Below are 13,452 nucleotides of genomic sequence, written 5' to 3'. Positions count from 1 at the left end.
GCCTGCAGAAAGACTCAGCTCAATTTCTGCCAGTTTCATTAATATTCAACAAGCTAAGCTATTTGAATCGGATTGGCTAACCGCTAGCCAATGAGAGCCTGGCTGTCAGAATCCTTTACCCAGCCCAACTGGGCGAGCTCATGAATAGTAATGAGCTCAGGCAATATGATGTCAGACTGACCAGCTTTTGTAATTGGCCTGATTTCTCCACTTATTTCTTTTCAGTGGCTAGAGCTGACAGAGGAGGCAGCAGTTAATTTTCACATTCACCACATAACCCAAACACATATGGACTTAACATATTTCAAAAAATGCAAGTAAAAACGGTTTTGTGTGGCAGGGCACCTTTAAAACCTGCCACCTGTCATCACAGTTTGGACGTAAACCTTTTTTTTTTTTTTTTCAAATCATGGCTGTAACAGCTCTTTTCCTGCCCCCTCCTCTGTCCCCTGCTGCTTTTGCCCCCCTGGCCGTCCTCTTGCCCCGCCTACGGCCGGGTGCCAATTGGCCCGATTTGGCCGTGGTGAAGGTGATGCACTGAGAGTCCAGGTAGTCCACCAGCTTGGCGGCACCCAGGCGGATCCCTGCTGCTTTGAGTCGCTCCTGGAGCTGGGACAAGACCAGAGGCTGGTACTGGAGGATCTGACCGTACAGGCGGGGGTCCGACAGGATTAAGGAGCGCACCGCCCGGAGGCGGTCCTGCAGGCGGTTCACTGCCTGGGAGGCAGAGATGCCGCCATCGCTGTCTGAGTCGGAGGAGAGGCACAGCTCCGGGTTGGACCTGCGGAGAGAGGGAAGTGCTTAGATGCACATACTGTATTTATGGACGTGGTTTTTTTTTTTTCCCAAATACCATATTTATGTGACAACACATCACGTCTTATGACCCCAATTACTAATGAAGCTGGAAGGAGTGTTTCTCTTATTAAATCTCATACATGTGCCCTACAAACACACAAGACAAATTGAAACTTGATTCCAAATACAAAATATTTCATAATCCTGAATGAGTGCTGCAAACTACAGCTTTATCCAACAACTGTTTTCTTATAACATTATTGTTTTGTCAAGAAAATGTCAGAATTGTGAAAAATTACCATCACAATTTCCCAGAGCCCACCATGACATATACATATTATACCTTGTTTTCTTTGACCAACAGACCAAAACCAACATTTTTAAATTTACAATTATATACACAACTGAGAAAATCAGAAAATACTCAAATTTAGAGATAAGATTTAGAGACTATTTTGATATATATATGTAAAACCTATGTATTTTAAAGCATGACAGACCACCCTGGTAGCCTGAGCACACCCTGGGCCGTTGTGTGACAGGATTTCTAGTGATGGGGTCATTTTGAGCGTGTACAACATATTGATTGAGCCCTACGAAAATACGCAACGCAACAAAACAAAAGGCATGCGCGATGCCTGAAGAAGTGTGCAGTTACAAAACCCCGGAGATGATCCACACGCTTGAGTAGACGTAATACCTTTCAGATTCTTCACTGGCGGCGGTGGAAGAGGTGTTGGAGCCCTGCGAGGCAGACAGCAGCTCTGCCTCCTCCTCTCGGTGGGGTTTCCGAGGGGAGACGCCAACAGGCGCTCTGGGCTCTTTAAAAGTCACTCTCTGGGCGCAGGAGGCCGGCCTGTTGCCAGGAACCTCCGAACCGGTGTGCGGGTGCCTCGTCCGAGCCGCGAGGCCCGCCGAGGGTGCCTCTCCCTCAGAGTCGGAGCTGACCAGCTGGTGGGTGTACTGGTGAATCTCCTTCAGTTTGAGGATCATCTGGCGCTTCGGTAAAGGCCGAACACCAAACCTGCACAGAGACGAAGGTAAGGACAGACGTACAAACAGATGGACGGGAGACAAACAGCCTGAGATGGAGAGCCGAGGCAGACAGACTACGTTGACAGCGACACGGTGGGAGGTAATCAGATAGCTGCTCAGTTAACAGCCTTGATTAGAAGAAAGAAGAAGAAAAACGTGTGGCCCTTCTTCGCCCTCTCTTTAACACCAGGGATGGGAGTTAACCAACTGACCTGGTGAGCTTGTTCTTGAGCTCCGGTGTGTCCATGTCAGAGTAGTGGGGCAGAGGGGTGATGGCCACCAAGGTGCGACGCCTTTTATTGTGCGATGATGCTGATGAGACACGAACAGGAAGACGTTGTTCAAGACCACAGAAATGTGCATATTAATGGAGGAAACGTGACTCCATTAAAGCAGCTACAGTTTTACTCTTTAATGGGATGGTTCAGAGTAATTTCACCCTAGGGTCCCCTTTGCACCATGACCTAGAGCCAACCCCCCAAAAAGCTTTTTTCCCCCTTAGTCTAACATTGGGAGAGTTATCAGCCGAATGGCTTTGTCCAGGCGCTAATGGAACCAAATGTGTATCTTGTAAATGACCCCACTAATAATGGCCGGAATGGTACCAAACTTCTACAGTAGTACAAATAGGTTCTGTACTCATAAAACGAGGCATTGGGAAGTTTGTAAGTACACCAAGAGTTTATTTAAATAACACTTGCCTGACGGCTTCTTGTCCGTCTACTCAGGCTTGAATAGGTACGGGCGACCTTTGAAATTAAGCCACTCAACGTCGCGTTCGATGCTAACCTCAAACTCTCAAAACTGCCATTTTGATGATCTCTTCTTCGGTTCTCTCGCTTCTAGCTCCTACTTCACTACTTTAACGGGGGAATTACTCCGAACCATCCCTTTAATGCTTTAGGATACGGAAATCATTACAGTCTTCTGTGAAGGCATGTTGACATTGATTAGCGTCTGCATGTTTTGGGCTAAAAATAAATAAATAGCATAACTCTTATTAGGAGGTTGTTTTACAAAACTTCAGATTCTGCATTCTAGTAAATTACAGAAAAGTACTGCGGCGACAGACTCCTTACTTGGTGTTTTGAGCTGGGCAGCAGGGTTCACCCTCTGAGAGAGAGGAAGAGCCTCCTCCTCTTCCTCCTCCTCCCAGCTGTCCCATATTTTGGAGTCCAGGAGGCTGTGGATCCTCTCTGGCGCGGTGTGGGGGTCAGGTGGTAGAGGGGGGAAGGAAAGGCCCGTATGAGCCCGTACGCTGGCGGTGGGTGGCGTACTGTGGCCTTTGGATGGAGAGGAGGCCGCCACACCGCCGTGGCTGTCCGATAAACGGACAGCGGGACTGGCCGGCGAAGGCTGGCGGCCGGTCGAGGAGGAGGACCCGGCTGGACCTCCTTGTCCCAGGCTGCGCTCGCCTTGCTGGCTGGACGCGCCGCTGTCCTCCAGCCTCAGGCTGAAGCAGCCCGGGTGGGCCTCCGCGTCTACGCAGCCGTCGAAACCCCACGAGTCGTTGAACGCTATGGGAGGCTCGTCCATGGCCGCGAAGCTCTGCTGGAAGCTGGCTTCAGCAACTTCTGCCTCTCCGGCTTCCGCTTTGTCCCGCCCTCCTTCGTCACCCGTGGCTTCATTTTCGCACTCAATCTCCCCTACCTTCTGATTTCTTATTCCCCTTCTCTTGAGCTCAGGCCCCGTGCTGTTGTGACTGCTGGACTCAACCGAGCGGGGGCTACGACTAGAGGACGCGCTGTGCCTCTGTGAACTTTGAGGACCTTCGCGAGAGGAAGACGAGGGCGGATCTGAAGGTTCAGACACGGGGGAAAGATAAAAGCTCCCTAGCTCTGTCTTCTCCGGGCTTTCCGGTGGCGCCCCATCCCTTCCTGGACTCGTCCAGCTCTTATCGAGGTTGCTGCGGAGCGGGGAGCCGACGGGAGGAGCGGGGGCCATGTGGCGCTCTGTGTGCAGAGGAGTGCTGCTGTAAGGACGGGGCTGCACGTGGACAGGTGTGTCCTTCTTTGAGACGTCGGGTCGGCACGGGGGGAGAGCAGAAACTCCTCTCGCTTTACTCACATCACAACTACTTGCTCTTTTAGAACAGAAGTTGAGATCCGAGCTGGAGCTACGGGTCTCGTTCAGGTTCAATTTGGGAACGCGGTCCTCCGTTGGGCCAACGTGGGCACAAACTCCGGTCGGACTGTTGGAGGTTCGCAGCCCGTTGTTCAACGGTAAAGCAGGAGGAGAGAAAACCGAGGCTGACGGCGAGGAGGTGTGCCCTTTAGGGAACAGCTGTGTCCTGCACATGCTGCTTTTGGTCTGAGTGGAGCTGGTCGTTGTGGGGCTTCTTCCGGGCTGGAGCGGCGTGGACGGGATCAGCCAGGACACTTCCGGAGAACAGTCTGCTGGAGCCTGCTCCCACCAGGGACCCTGAGGACCGTGGACCGGCGCCGCAGATGGATCATCAGGACTCAACTCTGAGCTCCTGGACCGCTTATTCTCCGGCGTGGGTTCATCAGCTCTCGGGCTCGGCCGGGGTTTGACCCGGGTGTAGCTCCGCGGTTTGTGGACGGCGAGAGGATGGGAACGTGGCGGAGGACCGCGGGGACTAGGCACGACCTCCGACTCCTCGCTTGAGTCGGACAAAACTATGAGCTCGGGTTCCTTCTTTTCCCGAGGCGATTCGGGAGAAAGAGGGACACAAACGCGTTGGGGTCCTCGGCTGTCCCCCGTCAAAGCCAGACCGTCTGTTCCCTCGTCTCCGCCGCCGCGGTCGCCCAGTGGACCAGGGGACTGACCCGGGAGGGGTAGGCTGGAGACACCGGGTGGAGGGCTCAGAGAAAGCTCGTCGACTACGCTCGCTGAAGACTGAAGCAAAGTTCTGCCGGACAGTTTAGGGGCGGGCTTATCAGGGGACTGGTGTTGGTGGGATTGAGGGGGGTGGGTCTTAGAAGTTGAAGGTAAGGAGGAAGGCTCTTCTTCCTCGTAGACCCCCCAGGAGGCGGAGAAGAGGCGACTGTAGCTGCGATCCAGGCTGGGGTCCGGCTGCAGGTTTTTTACGCTGTAGCCTGTTGAGCTTCTTTGGGGTTTTGCGAACACTTCTTCTCCATCTTCAACCCTGTCTACCTCCTCCTCTGTCTCCTCCTTGCTGTCGTCTTCCTCCTCCTCCTCCTCCTCCTCCTCCTCCTCCTCCTCCTCCTCCTCCTCCTCCTCTCGCTTTCTCTGCGTGGCGGCAAACTCGTAGATCTCCTCCAGCTCTTCCTCGTTCACTTTCTCCTCACGGATCTCCCCGTCACCTGACGCGAGGCCATCGGCTTGATGATCTTCTTCCAATTCCCCCGCTTCGTCCCTTCCTCCGCCTGTATCCACGCCCTCGTCGTCTTCGTCCTCTTCGTCCCACATGGAGCGGAGCAGCTCCGTGAGGGCCTGCTGCGTTTGGTTGTTCACGTTCTCCTCCCGGTTCACGGAATCTTCCTCGTCTCCCCGAGTCGCTGCATCGTCCCGGCGGAGCTCGCAAAGCCGCTGTAGCTCCTGCAAGTCAAACCTTAACAAAAAAAGGAGCGTATGTATTAAAAAAAAAAAGAAATTACCGACAAACGATGTAGACTTAGGAATGTTTGAACAATTTTGATATACATATCTGGAACTTGAGCTATTGTGAACTATTAAGTAGGGCTGGGTCAATTTTGATACCGGTAACGAAACAAACACCGGGACTTTGATACCGGTTCCTGAACGTTACTTTTTTCGAGACCAATTTTATAAAATCTTGTTATTTATTTTCAGCTCCTCTGTGCGTAACGTAGAGTTCTCTCTGCCTGCGTCCACGAGGTGTAACGTTAGACAGCCAATCGCCAGCCTTATAAGATCTTGGTAGAAGCATGCTGCATGCTTATTGGCTCACTGATACTGAGGTATTGAAATTTGGTATTGAATGACGAGGCATTTTTCGATACTATAGAGCAGAGATCTTCAACATGGGGTCAGGGACCCCTAGCGGATCCGCCAAATTATTGTTTTTTTCCTAAGAAAAATTAAAATATCTTAATATGACTCAAACATATTTGCAATATTATTAGCAAATATAAATTGGTTTCACAATTTGTGAAAAAAACACCACTGATAATAGGCTTACTGGCCCATAAGTAAGTCACAAATTCCATGGGTACAGTTAATCCTAAGGATTTACTGTTCCACATGTATGTTTTACATTAAAAGATGATTTATAAAATCATGCCAACAATTAATTGAATAGCTTAGTATTCTATGCACTAAAAAGGTATGTAGAAAGGGCCACATGTTATTGTAGGTCCAGTTTAATATGCAACTTAATTTTATACAATATATGTAGTAGGGGGTCCCTGCTCCATGTCTCCTTCAGTGAAGGGATCCTTGGCTTAAAAAACCTTGAAGACACTTGTTATAGAGGCAATGTACTGTATGTGGTGGAATATGCTGCTCTTTGTGTCATTGAATTGCCCCCTGGGGATGAATAAAGTGATGTGAATTGAATTCAGTCAGTGCCTAAAAAGTACCAAATTCGGTAACCAGCCCTACTGTTAAGTAACAGCTGAGTGGACTCTCTTTACTGTGATTATGGGAATGAAAGTCAGACAGCAGGAACAAGTACACAGAATCACAGCAAAGCAGCTCTGATTTCTTTACAATATCAATACATCCTGCTGCTCAACATACGATACAACACATCAGTACAGAAAACTGAAGGTCAGCAAATTAGGACCAAATTTGTTTTGAATTCTAAGACTAAAATGTATAAATGTCCTGGCTCGTATACTGCGTACGAACCTGGATGCGAGCTCCAGTACGTGGGGCCGAAGCGATGCGGGGATGGAGCAGCGGGATGTGTAGAGATACTGCAGGAAAGCAAACACCGCCTGTCCTGGGACGTCATTCATCAGCACCCTCTGGGCTGCAGGCACGCCTGCCTCCTGCACCCCAAAACCACTTTCATGAACCTTCATGAAGAGGAGCAGAGGAAGAAGGGAAAACTTGACTGAGTATTTAAAACTATGAGTTAGAAAAAAGATTCTTGTTCATTACAAAGGATGTGTGGTAAGTTTAAAAAAAAAAAAAAAAAAAAACACACACATTACACATTCCTTCGAGTACAAAATTCTCAAAAAACAACAATACCCTTGTATGAAGACTAACAGGTCCACAAATCACTGCTAAGATCCTTTCGACTAAACTGGAAAGCCACAAATCCACTGGAAAGCCTCTGCTCGGCCTAATTAGAGAAGCTGAAACTACTGGCTGTCCAGTACTGTGAAAGACTTTAGTCTTTATATCCCTTTGAAACGTCCTCTTCCAGTTATACTACATCTATTATTTAAAAGTCAGCTATGAAAATAGATTTCGACATACAGTAAAGTATGCAGTCCTGGTTCTTAGATTATCAGGGCTGTGCTTAGCAACACGCACAGTAATACATTTTACCATTTCTGCCAGCAGGGGGCATCGGGCATACACCATGAAGGAATGAGCAAAGTAGATCTCTCCACTGTCCACCTGGAGCTGCAGGTCACTGAGCTGAGCGTTGTTCACCATGCTGCTCAGCTCTGATGCCAGTCTGGATAGTGCCACCTACAGAGGAGACACTGGGCTCAGTGCACTGCAGAATGAATACGTAAAAGGCACAAGACAAGAGACATACTATACTGCATGTGTCATCTCAGTTTGGAAAATATCTTTGTTGCAGTCCTGAGAAAATAAATAAATAAATCACACACAGAAAACAAAAAGGACTTACAGTACTAAAGCCCCTGACACACTAACCCGACGGCCGAGCGTTGGCAGAAAAGGCAGTCGGACTGATCAGTCGGCTCCCCGAGGTCCAAAAAGTGCCTCAGAACACACCAAAGCGACGCCGACTTGAGCGTGTAATACGTCTCCATAACAGCAGGCGGCGCTAATCTGTATTGTCGCCCAAAAAAATGAAAACCAGCAGCTGATTGGACGAACGCGTCACGTGGGTCTGGCTGCTCCCGGATTTTTCAACGGGGCATAATGGTGGCTCGTTCGGAATACGAGCTCATATTTTACGAAGACAGTTCACCGAAACGTGTTTGTGAAAACATTTTAAGCGAGAAATAGGCCATGCAGTTGCTGAATCGGTCTTCATTTCAGATCGACAAAGGTGAGTTTAAAAGATTTTCGTAAGATTTTGAGAGGCTTAGTCACGCTCATCCCGCTCGTCATTTCCAGGTTAGCACTCCACCAATGAGATTGGTCATGGAGTCCAACTGCCCGCCCTCCGACGCTACAAGTCAGGACGGCCAAAAATGAAGGCCGAGGGCTCCTTGGACGGACGACGGCACGGAAGACACCGAACAGACTCGAGTCACTGACCTCGCCAGACTGTCCGCCAGACGATTATAGGCTTGGTGTGTCACGGCCTTAAGAAAGACAAGTTACTCTACAGAAATAAAAGATGAGACATCGGGATCCAGGTTGAAAGAATAAGTGTGATAACGAGTGCTCTTACTGATCGGAGGCTGCTTCGCTCTTCGTCTGCCCCTGGCTGATCCACCGTCCTCGTCGCTCGGCTGCGAGCGGCCTCTGAATGTGTCGTTTCTGGCAGGAAGCCGCTCGCGCAGAGGTCAGCCTGCTCCTCCTCCTCCTCCTCCTCCTCCTCCTCCTCCTCCTCCTCCTCCACCACGAACCCGCTCAGACGAACGTTAGTGGTCTGACTTGGCTTGTCTGTGGGTACAAAGACGATCAGGACCCACACTGATGACCAATTAAGACACTACTTAACTACTTGTATTGGTGAGTTTCTCCCATGGGTTGCAGTGTGGCAGTATACTTGAATTCAAAAGTTGAAATTTAACAAATACATTATATTTAGAAGGTATATACAGTATAATCAAGGTTTGCTGTTTTACACAGAGTTCTTAACCAGAACAGTGATTTTCACCCAGATTCTCCCCACCATTCCAAAAGGTTTTTTTTTGTGTTTTCAGCCAGTAGAAGACTGAGAAACGTAATCCTCTTGTGTCAAGTACAGCTCAGAAAATGCTTCTGGTAATACAAAGTAAAAAAAAAAAAAAAAAAGGTATTCACATATTCACTCTTTTTTTAAATATTCAAAATAAACACTGAATCGCAATATTCAGAGGGTACAACTATAAACAAACAAAAATGAACACTAGATGTATTGTATATACCAAAAGATACATCACTTTGGAGGAACAAAAATATTTTGGTGGACTTTGCACAAGATTAATTAAAACCCAACTGACTGTGCTCGTGAGAAGCTACGGCACGAAAACAAGCACATAGCAAACATGTCTTAATGCATAGTGAAGGGTTTACAACCACAGCAAAATGACATAAAAACACAGATTAAATCAGTTAGCAAATGTCAGTTTTCTTTGCCTGTGCATTTAAATACAAATTAAAAACTGATTTACCATCAAGATATATTTGTACAGATTTCTTTGTGTACCTTTGTCAGGGCCCGAAGCAGTGTGACCATACTGGGTGAGGGTCACACCGTCTTCAGCCAGCTCCATCAGGTCCATCAGGAGCTGCCCAGTCCCCGGCGTGGAGGGAGCCTTCTGAGAGGAGGAGGGCAGTGTGGAGGCCCTGGTCCCTGGGACAGGAGTTCCTTCGCTCACAGGTTGGACAGAAGACGCAGGCTTGTTGACGGTGCTGGAGGTGGCTGCATCGGTCTAGAAGTGGAGGAGAACGGTATCGATTTTAACGCGGCTGTGGGATTTGATCCACCAGCAGCTGTTTCAGCCCTTTCAGAGTTTCACACGTGTTAACCTCAGGGATGCAAACCCATCCGGGGTGGAAAAAAAAGGTGAAAAAAGATGCCTCCCCACCCCCACCTAGGATAGGACAGAACTACCAGACAGAGTGTGGTTCTCGATCTTGAGTGGCATAAGTAAAACAAAGTATGCAAACATGTCTCTGGTCTCTCTTACCGTTGCTGATTCCCAAGGCGTGATGAACTCACTGAGCTCTGGAGTGTAGAAATCAGACAGACGGGTGGAGGCTCGGCCCTGTAGTGTGCTTTTTTGCCAGAGGGGGGCAACACCGCTCCAGCCGGGCAGACTGCTGGGGCAGCGGGTCGGGGTGGGGGGAGAGGGGGGCCGACTGCGTAGGAGGAGGGCAGAAACGCGTTCCTGCAGCCTCGCCAGAGCCACCTCGGCATCCTGAACGAGGAGGAGCGGAGGAGGGCGAGGGATGGCGCCCTTCTTCCTCTTTCCGCGCCCCTTACCTGCACCAAGATGAGCAGAGGAGAGAGAGGGGGTCAGATGATGGACCTGCAGACCTGCACAGAGAAGTATAATCCTAACATTCTTTGTCTAATAAATATATATGGATTTAGGTTAAAAAAAAAAAAGCAATCATTTCAATAGTTTGTGCCTTTCATTTTGTGTTGGGGTGTAAACACTGCTTCAGGCCTTGCCAAAGGTAACACACATAACACAAGGATGTTACGGTACCCGTGTCTGGCCTCCACTTCAACGCTGGATTCATGGAGATGTGAGAGGCAGCCGTCTTTGTTTTGGAGTGCCTCTCCGGCTCCCTCTCGCTCTGCTGCTCCTGTTCCAGCAGGGAGGAGGACAGAGCCAAGGCCACCATGGTGTCTTCGTCCAGGAGTGCAGTCTTGTTCCTGGGCTTCTTCCTCACTGGTAGGCCTGGCTTGGGTGGGCATTTTCTTTTAGTTCCACCAGTCTGTGTGCTGAAGCGGGGAAAAAACAGACAAAAGGCTAGAAAGAGGTGTGATTAAGCCCTGTAAGTACACATACTGATGTTAGGTAATAGGCAAGCTATTCTTTTTAATGGGAAAATATTGGCAAGCAAACGAAACATGATCAGGTTAAGCTCAACATTCTCTATTTGTTAATCATATGCAACCTTTAGAACCGGGCTATCAGAGAAACTCGGACCATGTGTGGATCATAATCATCATCATCAACAGCCAAATTTTGATGCTAAAAATGCTCATAGAGCAGGTGCATCAACTGTTGCCACTGACAGCCAACTCAGAGCTATATTAAAGGTACTTTGTTGCGGCCCGGACTGGAGCACCGAGGCTGACTCACAGTGTGTTAGCGGCGGGGACGTTGGGGGTCTCCTCAGTCTGTCTCTGCAGAGCCTGCAGCAGCACAACCGGAGCGACACCCATGTCTGCGGAACAGCGCTTCAGGTGGGCCAAGCGACTCTTCTGGGACTTGAACTTCTTGCCACAGATGGGACAGTCAGGCACACCGGGAGGCGGAGGAGGGGGGGCTGGGGCACTCTCTTCGCTCTCATCCAAACACCTGCAAAAGAGGCATCATTCTCACTTTCAGTGGGTCCGCTTGTTTGTCACTTGTCAATTACTTGCAGTCAAGAAGTGTTAAGTTAATTTGTCTGTTGGAAATCACTCTGGGTAAAAGCATCATTCAAAAGGCCTACAATGTGTCCAAACCTGTTGAGATGCTGTGTTCGCCCCTCAGGTGTCATATGTGACAGGTCTCTGTGGCAGATCTGACAGAAGAAGAGGCCTCCGTCCTCTAGGTCCACCGTCTGGGCCTCTGCTGCCTCCCTGTCCAGCTCCTGCTGCAGCCGCAGGGCCAGAGCTTCATCGCTGTCCAGGGATTCAGGGCGGAGATCTGGGCTGAAAGACTCTGGAGTATGTAGGTACACACGGGAGTTGTCACAAGTTGAAGTTCATTTATTTATATAGCACATTTAAACAGCCGCTAGACAGACCAAAGTGCTTTACAGAGCAAGCATATAAAAACATAAAACCAGCAAGACAAAGCATAAAACACACACACACAAAAAAAAAAAAAAAAACAAGGCTAAGAGCAACCTTAGAACACTGACTCATGTATACAAAAGAAGGACCAATCAAAGAGGAAATCAATACGCTAATGAGAATAAGTAGGTTTTTACCAACGACTTGAAGATAGCAAGGTTGGGGGCTGTTCTAATCTCTAAAGGCAGGGTGTTCCACAGACAAGGCCCTGCCACCGCAAACGCGTGCTCCCCTCTCTGCTTTAGTCCGGCACGAGGGGCTACCAGCAGATACACATACGGATACAAGGATGTGCTAAGCTTACATTTGAACTGAATATTAGAACTAAGCTTGATGATAAATTAATCAAATACTGTGACTTTAAATGTACTAATATCATGATCCAATTGTGTCTTGTCTTAGTCTTAAGAGCTACAATACAGTCTGAAATCGTTACGCTTTTCTATTTGAATGAATGAAACATTGGATGTTTTTATCTGCTTGGTATATTATCCATATCCTTTCTCACAATCTCCGTGTTAGTAAATGTCTTCTAAAAGCTCTGATAGATAGCCCATCATCAAAATACTGCTGCAGTAGCAGTATTGGATTACAATGTTGCGAGTCACTCAATATCAGCCACCTCTACTGTATGCATCACAGAGATGTGAAAAGACAAAGCAGCTTGTATTAACTCAACCATGGATGATAATGACATATTTTAAAAAGGCTTGAAAAAGCAGAGAGAGAAAACCACATCTGTATTCCCTCTGTTCACATGGCAACAGTGGCTGCATACCAACAACCTGTGCTAAGAGCATCATCACCTTGTCTATGTGTCAGAGGTAGAGGGGGGACACAGTCGTCCTCATGATTTGTTGGCCTGCTCTTGTCCTTGTGCACCATCCTCTGTGGACTGGCTCTCTTGAACTGTTGCATTCTGTGCAGTACTTTGTCTTTCGCCGCCAAACGTCTCTCAGCACTCGGTCCTGGTGCTGCTGCTGCTGGCACAGCGGACGACTCGGCATCTCCTGACTCATGTCCAGTCCCTCCACAGACCACATGCTCATCTGCACCAGTAGAACCAGGCTGGGTCCCAGCACACGCAGACCCAGAGTCTGCAGCTCTTTTGTTTTTTCTTCGGTCTCCATCGCTTGCCTGACTGGAGGGCTGATGCTCTGCTTTCCGCGCCTGTCTGGACTCACTTGGTTTCTTGCGGACTCGTTTTAGCAGCTTTGAGCAGAGATCTACAAAATCCTGGTCCGAGTCATCCATGATGGTACACTTTGTCTCACATTAAAAAGGCCAAGCATGTCCCGGCATGTCCCCAGCTGTAACGACCAGCCTGCAAAGAGAGCTGGTTAAAGTTGGAGCAATTGGGTGTCCAAAGTTGGGTTTAGGGACCAATAAGAGTCCCTGTGACAGATGAACAGTTTAGTGACAAATTGTGTTGTATTCGGGATAATTTCCTAACAAATAATGTTTGGAAGCGTAGCTGTTTGTTGTGGAAATATCAGTTAGACATAAAGCAGTTAACGTTAGCTAGCTAACGTTAGCTGGCCAACGATAACACATCATCCTCACCCAGGTTTGATGAATTCAGCTTTTAGCTTTCCGCCTCATCGTTGCTCATTCACGACTCTATCACAATGGCGAGTCTCGTTGATTTTAAAATACACGCAGCATTATATATCAATTATATGGTTAATAACACAGCCAAAAGACCAGTGAGGTTTGTTTTCATTTCAAAAGGCAATCTTCTTCTTCTTTTGGTTTATTGGCGGGTTGCAGCCGCCACTTATAAGGTGCATACCGCCACCTACCGTACCGGAGTATATAACAATGCATGATATAATATCCCTGGATTT

The 13,452-nt window shown here is 48.4% G+C and overlaps 2 protein-coding genes across 2 annotated transcripts; both read right to left on the bottom strand.

Annotated features, from left to right (window-relative positions):
* Window positions 1–277: 277 nt before the first annotated feature.
* Window positions 278–4,991, bottom strand: LOC114545390 (structure-specific endonuclease subunit SLX4-like). Its single transcript, XM_028563665.1, has 4 exons — window positions 2,913–4,991; window positions 2,046–2,145; window positions 1,499–1,822; window positions 278–781 (listed from the first exon to the last, which is right to left on the bottom strand). Exons 1-4 carry the CDS (start codon window positions 4,129–4,131, stop codon window positions 403–405), a joined length of 2,022 nt encoding a protein of 673 aa, XP_028419466.1. The 5' UTR covers window positions 4,132–4,991; the 3' UTR covers window positions 278–402.
* A 99-nt stretch (window positions 4,992–5,090) lies between these two features.
* LOC114562436 (structure-specific endonuclease subunit SLX4-like) lies at window positions 5,091–13,369 on the bottom strand. Its single transcript, XM_028588815.1, has 12 exons — window positions 13,169–13,369; window positions 12,412–12,929; window positions 11,273–11,471; window positions 10,905–11,123; window positions 10,302–10,540; window positions 9,777–10,072; window positions 9,293–9,518; window positions 8,501–8,544; window positions 7,282–7,428; window positions 6,631–6,800; window positions 5,194–5,368; window positions 5,091–5,120 (listed from the first exon to the last, which is right to left on the bottom strand). The coding sequence occupies exons 2-12, from the start codon at window positions 12,857–12,859 to the stop codon at window positions 5,091–5,093; spliced, it is 2,193 nt and encodes a 730-aa protein (XP_028444616.1). The 5' UTR covers window positions 12,860–12,929; window positions 13,169–13,369.
* Between the last annotated feature and the right edge of the window lie 83 nt (window positions 13,370–13,452).

Source organism: Perca flavescens, chromosome 2 (assembly GCF_004354835.1).
Source record: "Perca flavescens isolate YP-PL-M2 chromosome 2, PFLA_1.0, whole genome shotgun sequence".
In the NCBI taxonomy this organism is placed as follows: Eukaryota; Metazoa; Chordata; class Actinopteri; order Perciformes; family Percidae; genus Perca; species Perca flavescens.
Note: the sequence above shows the minus strand (reverse complement) of the source record. Positions and strands in the feature narration are given on the sequence as shown.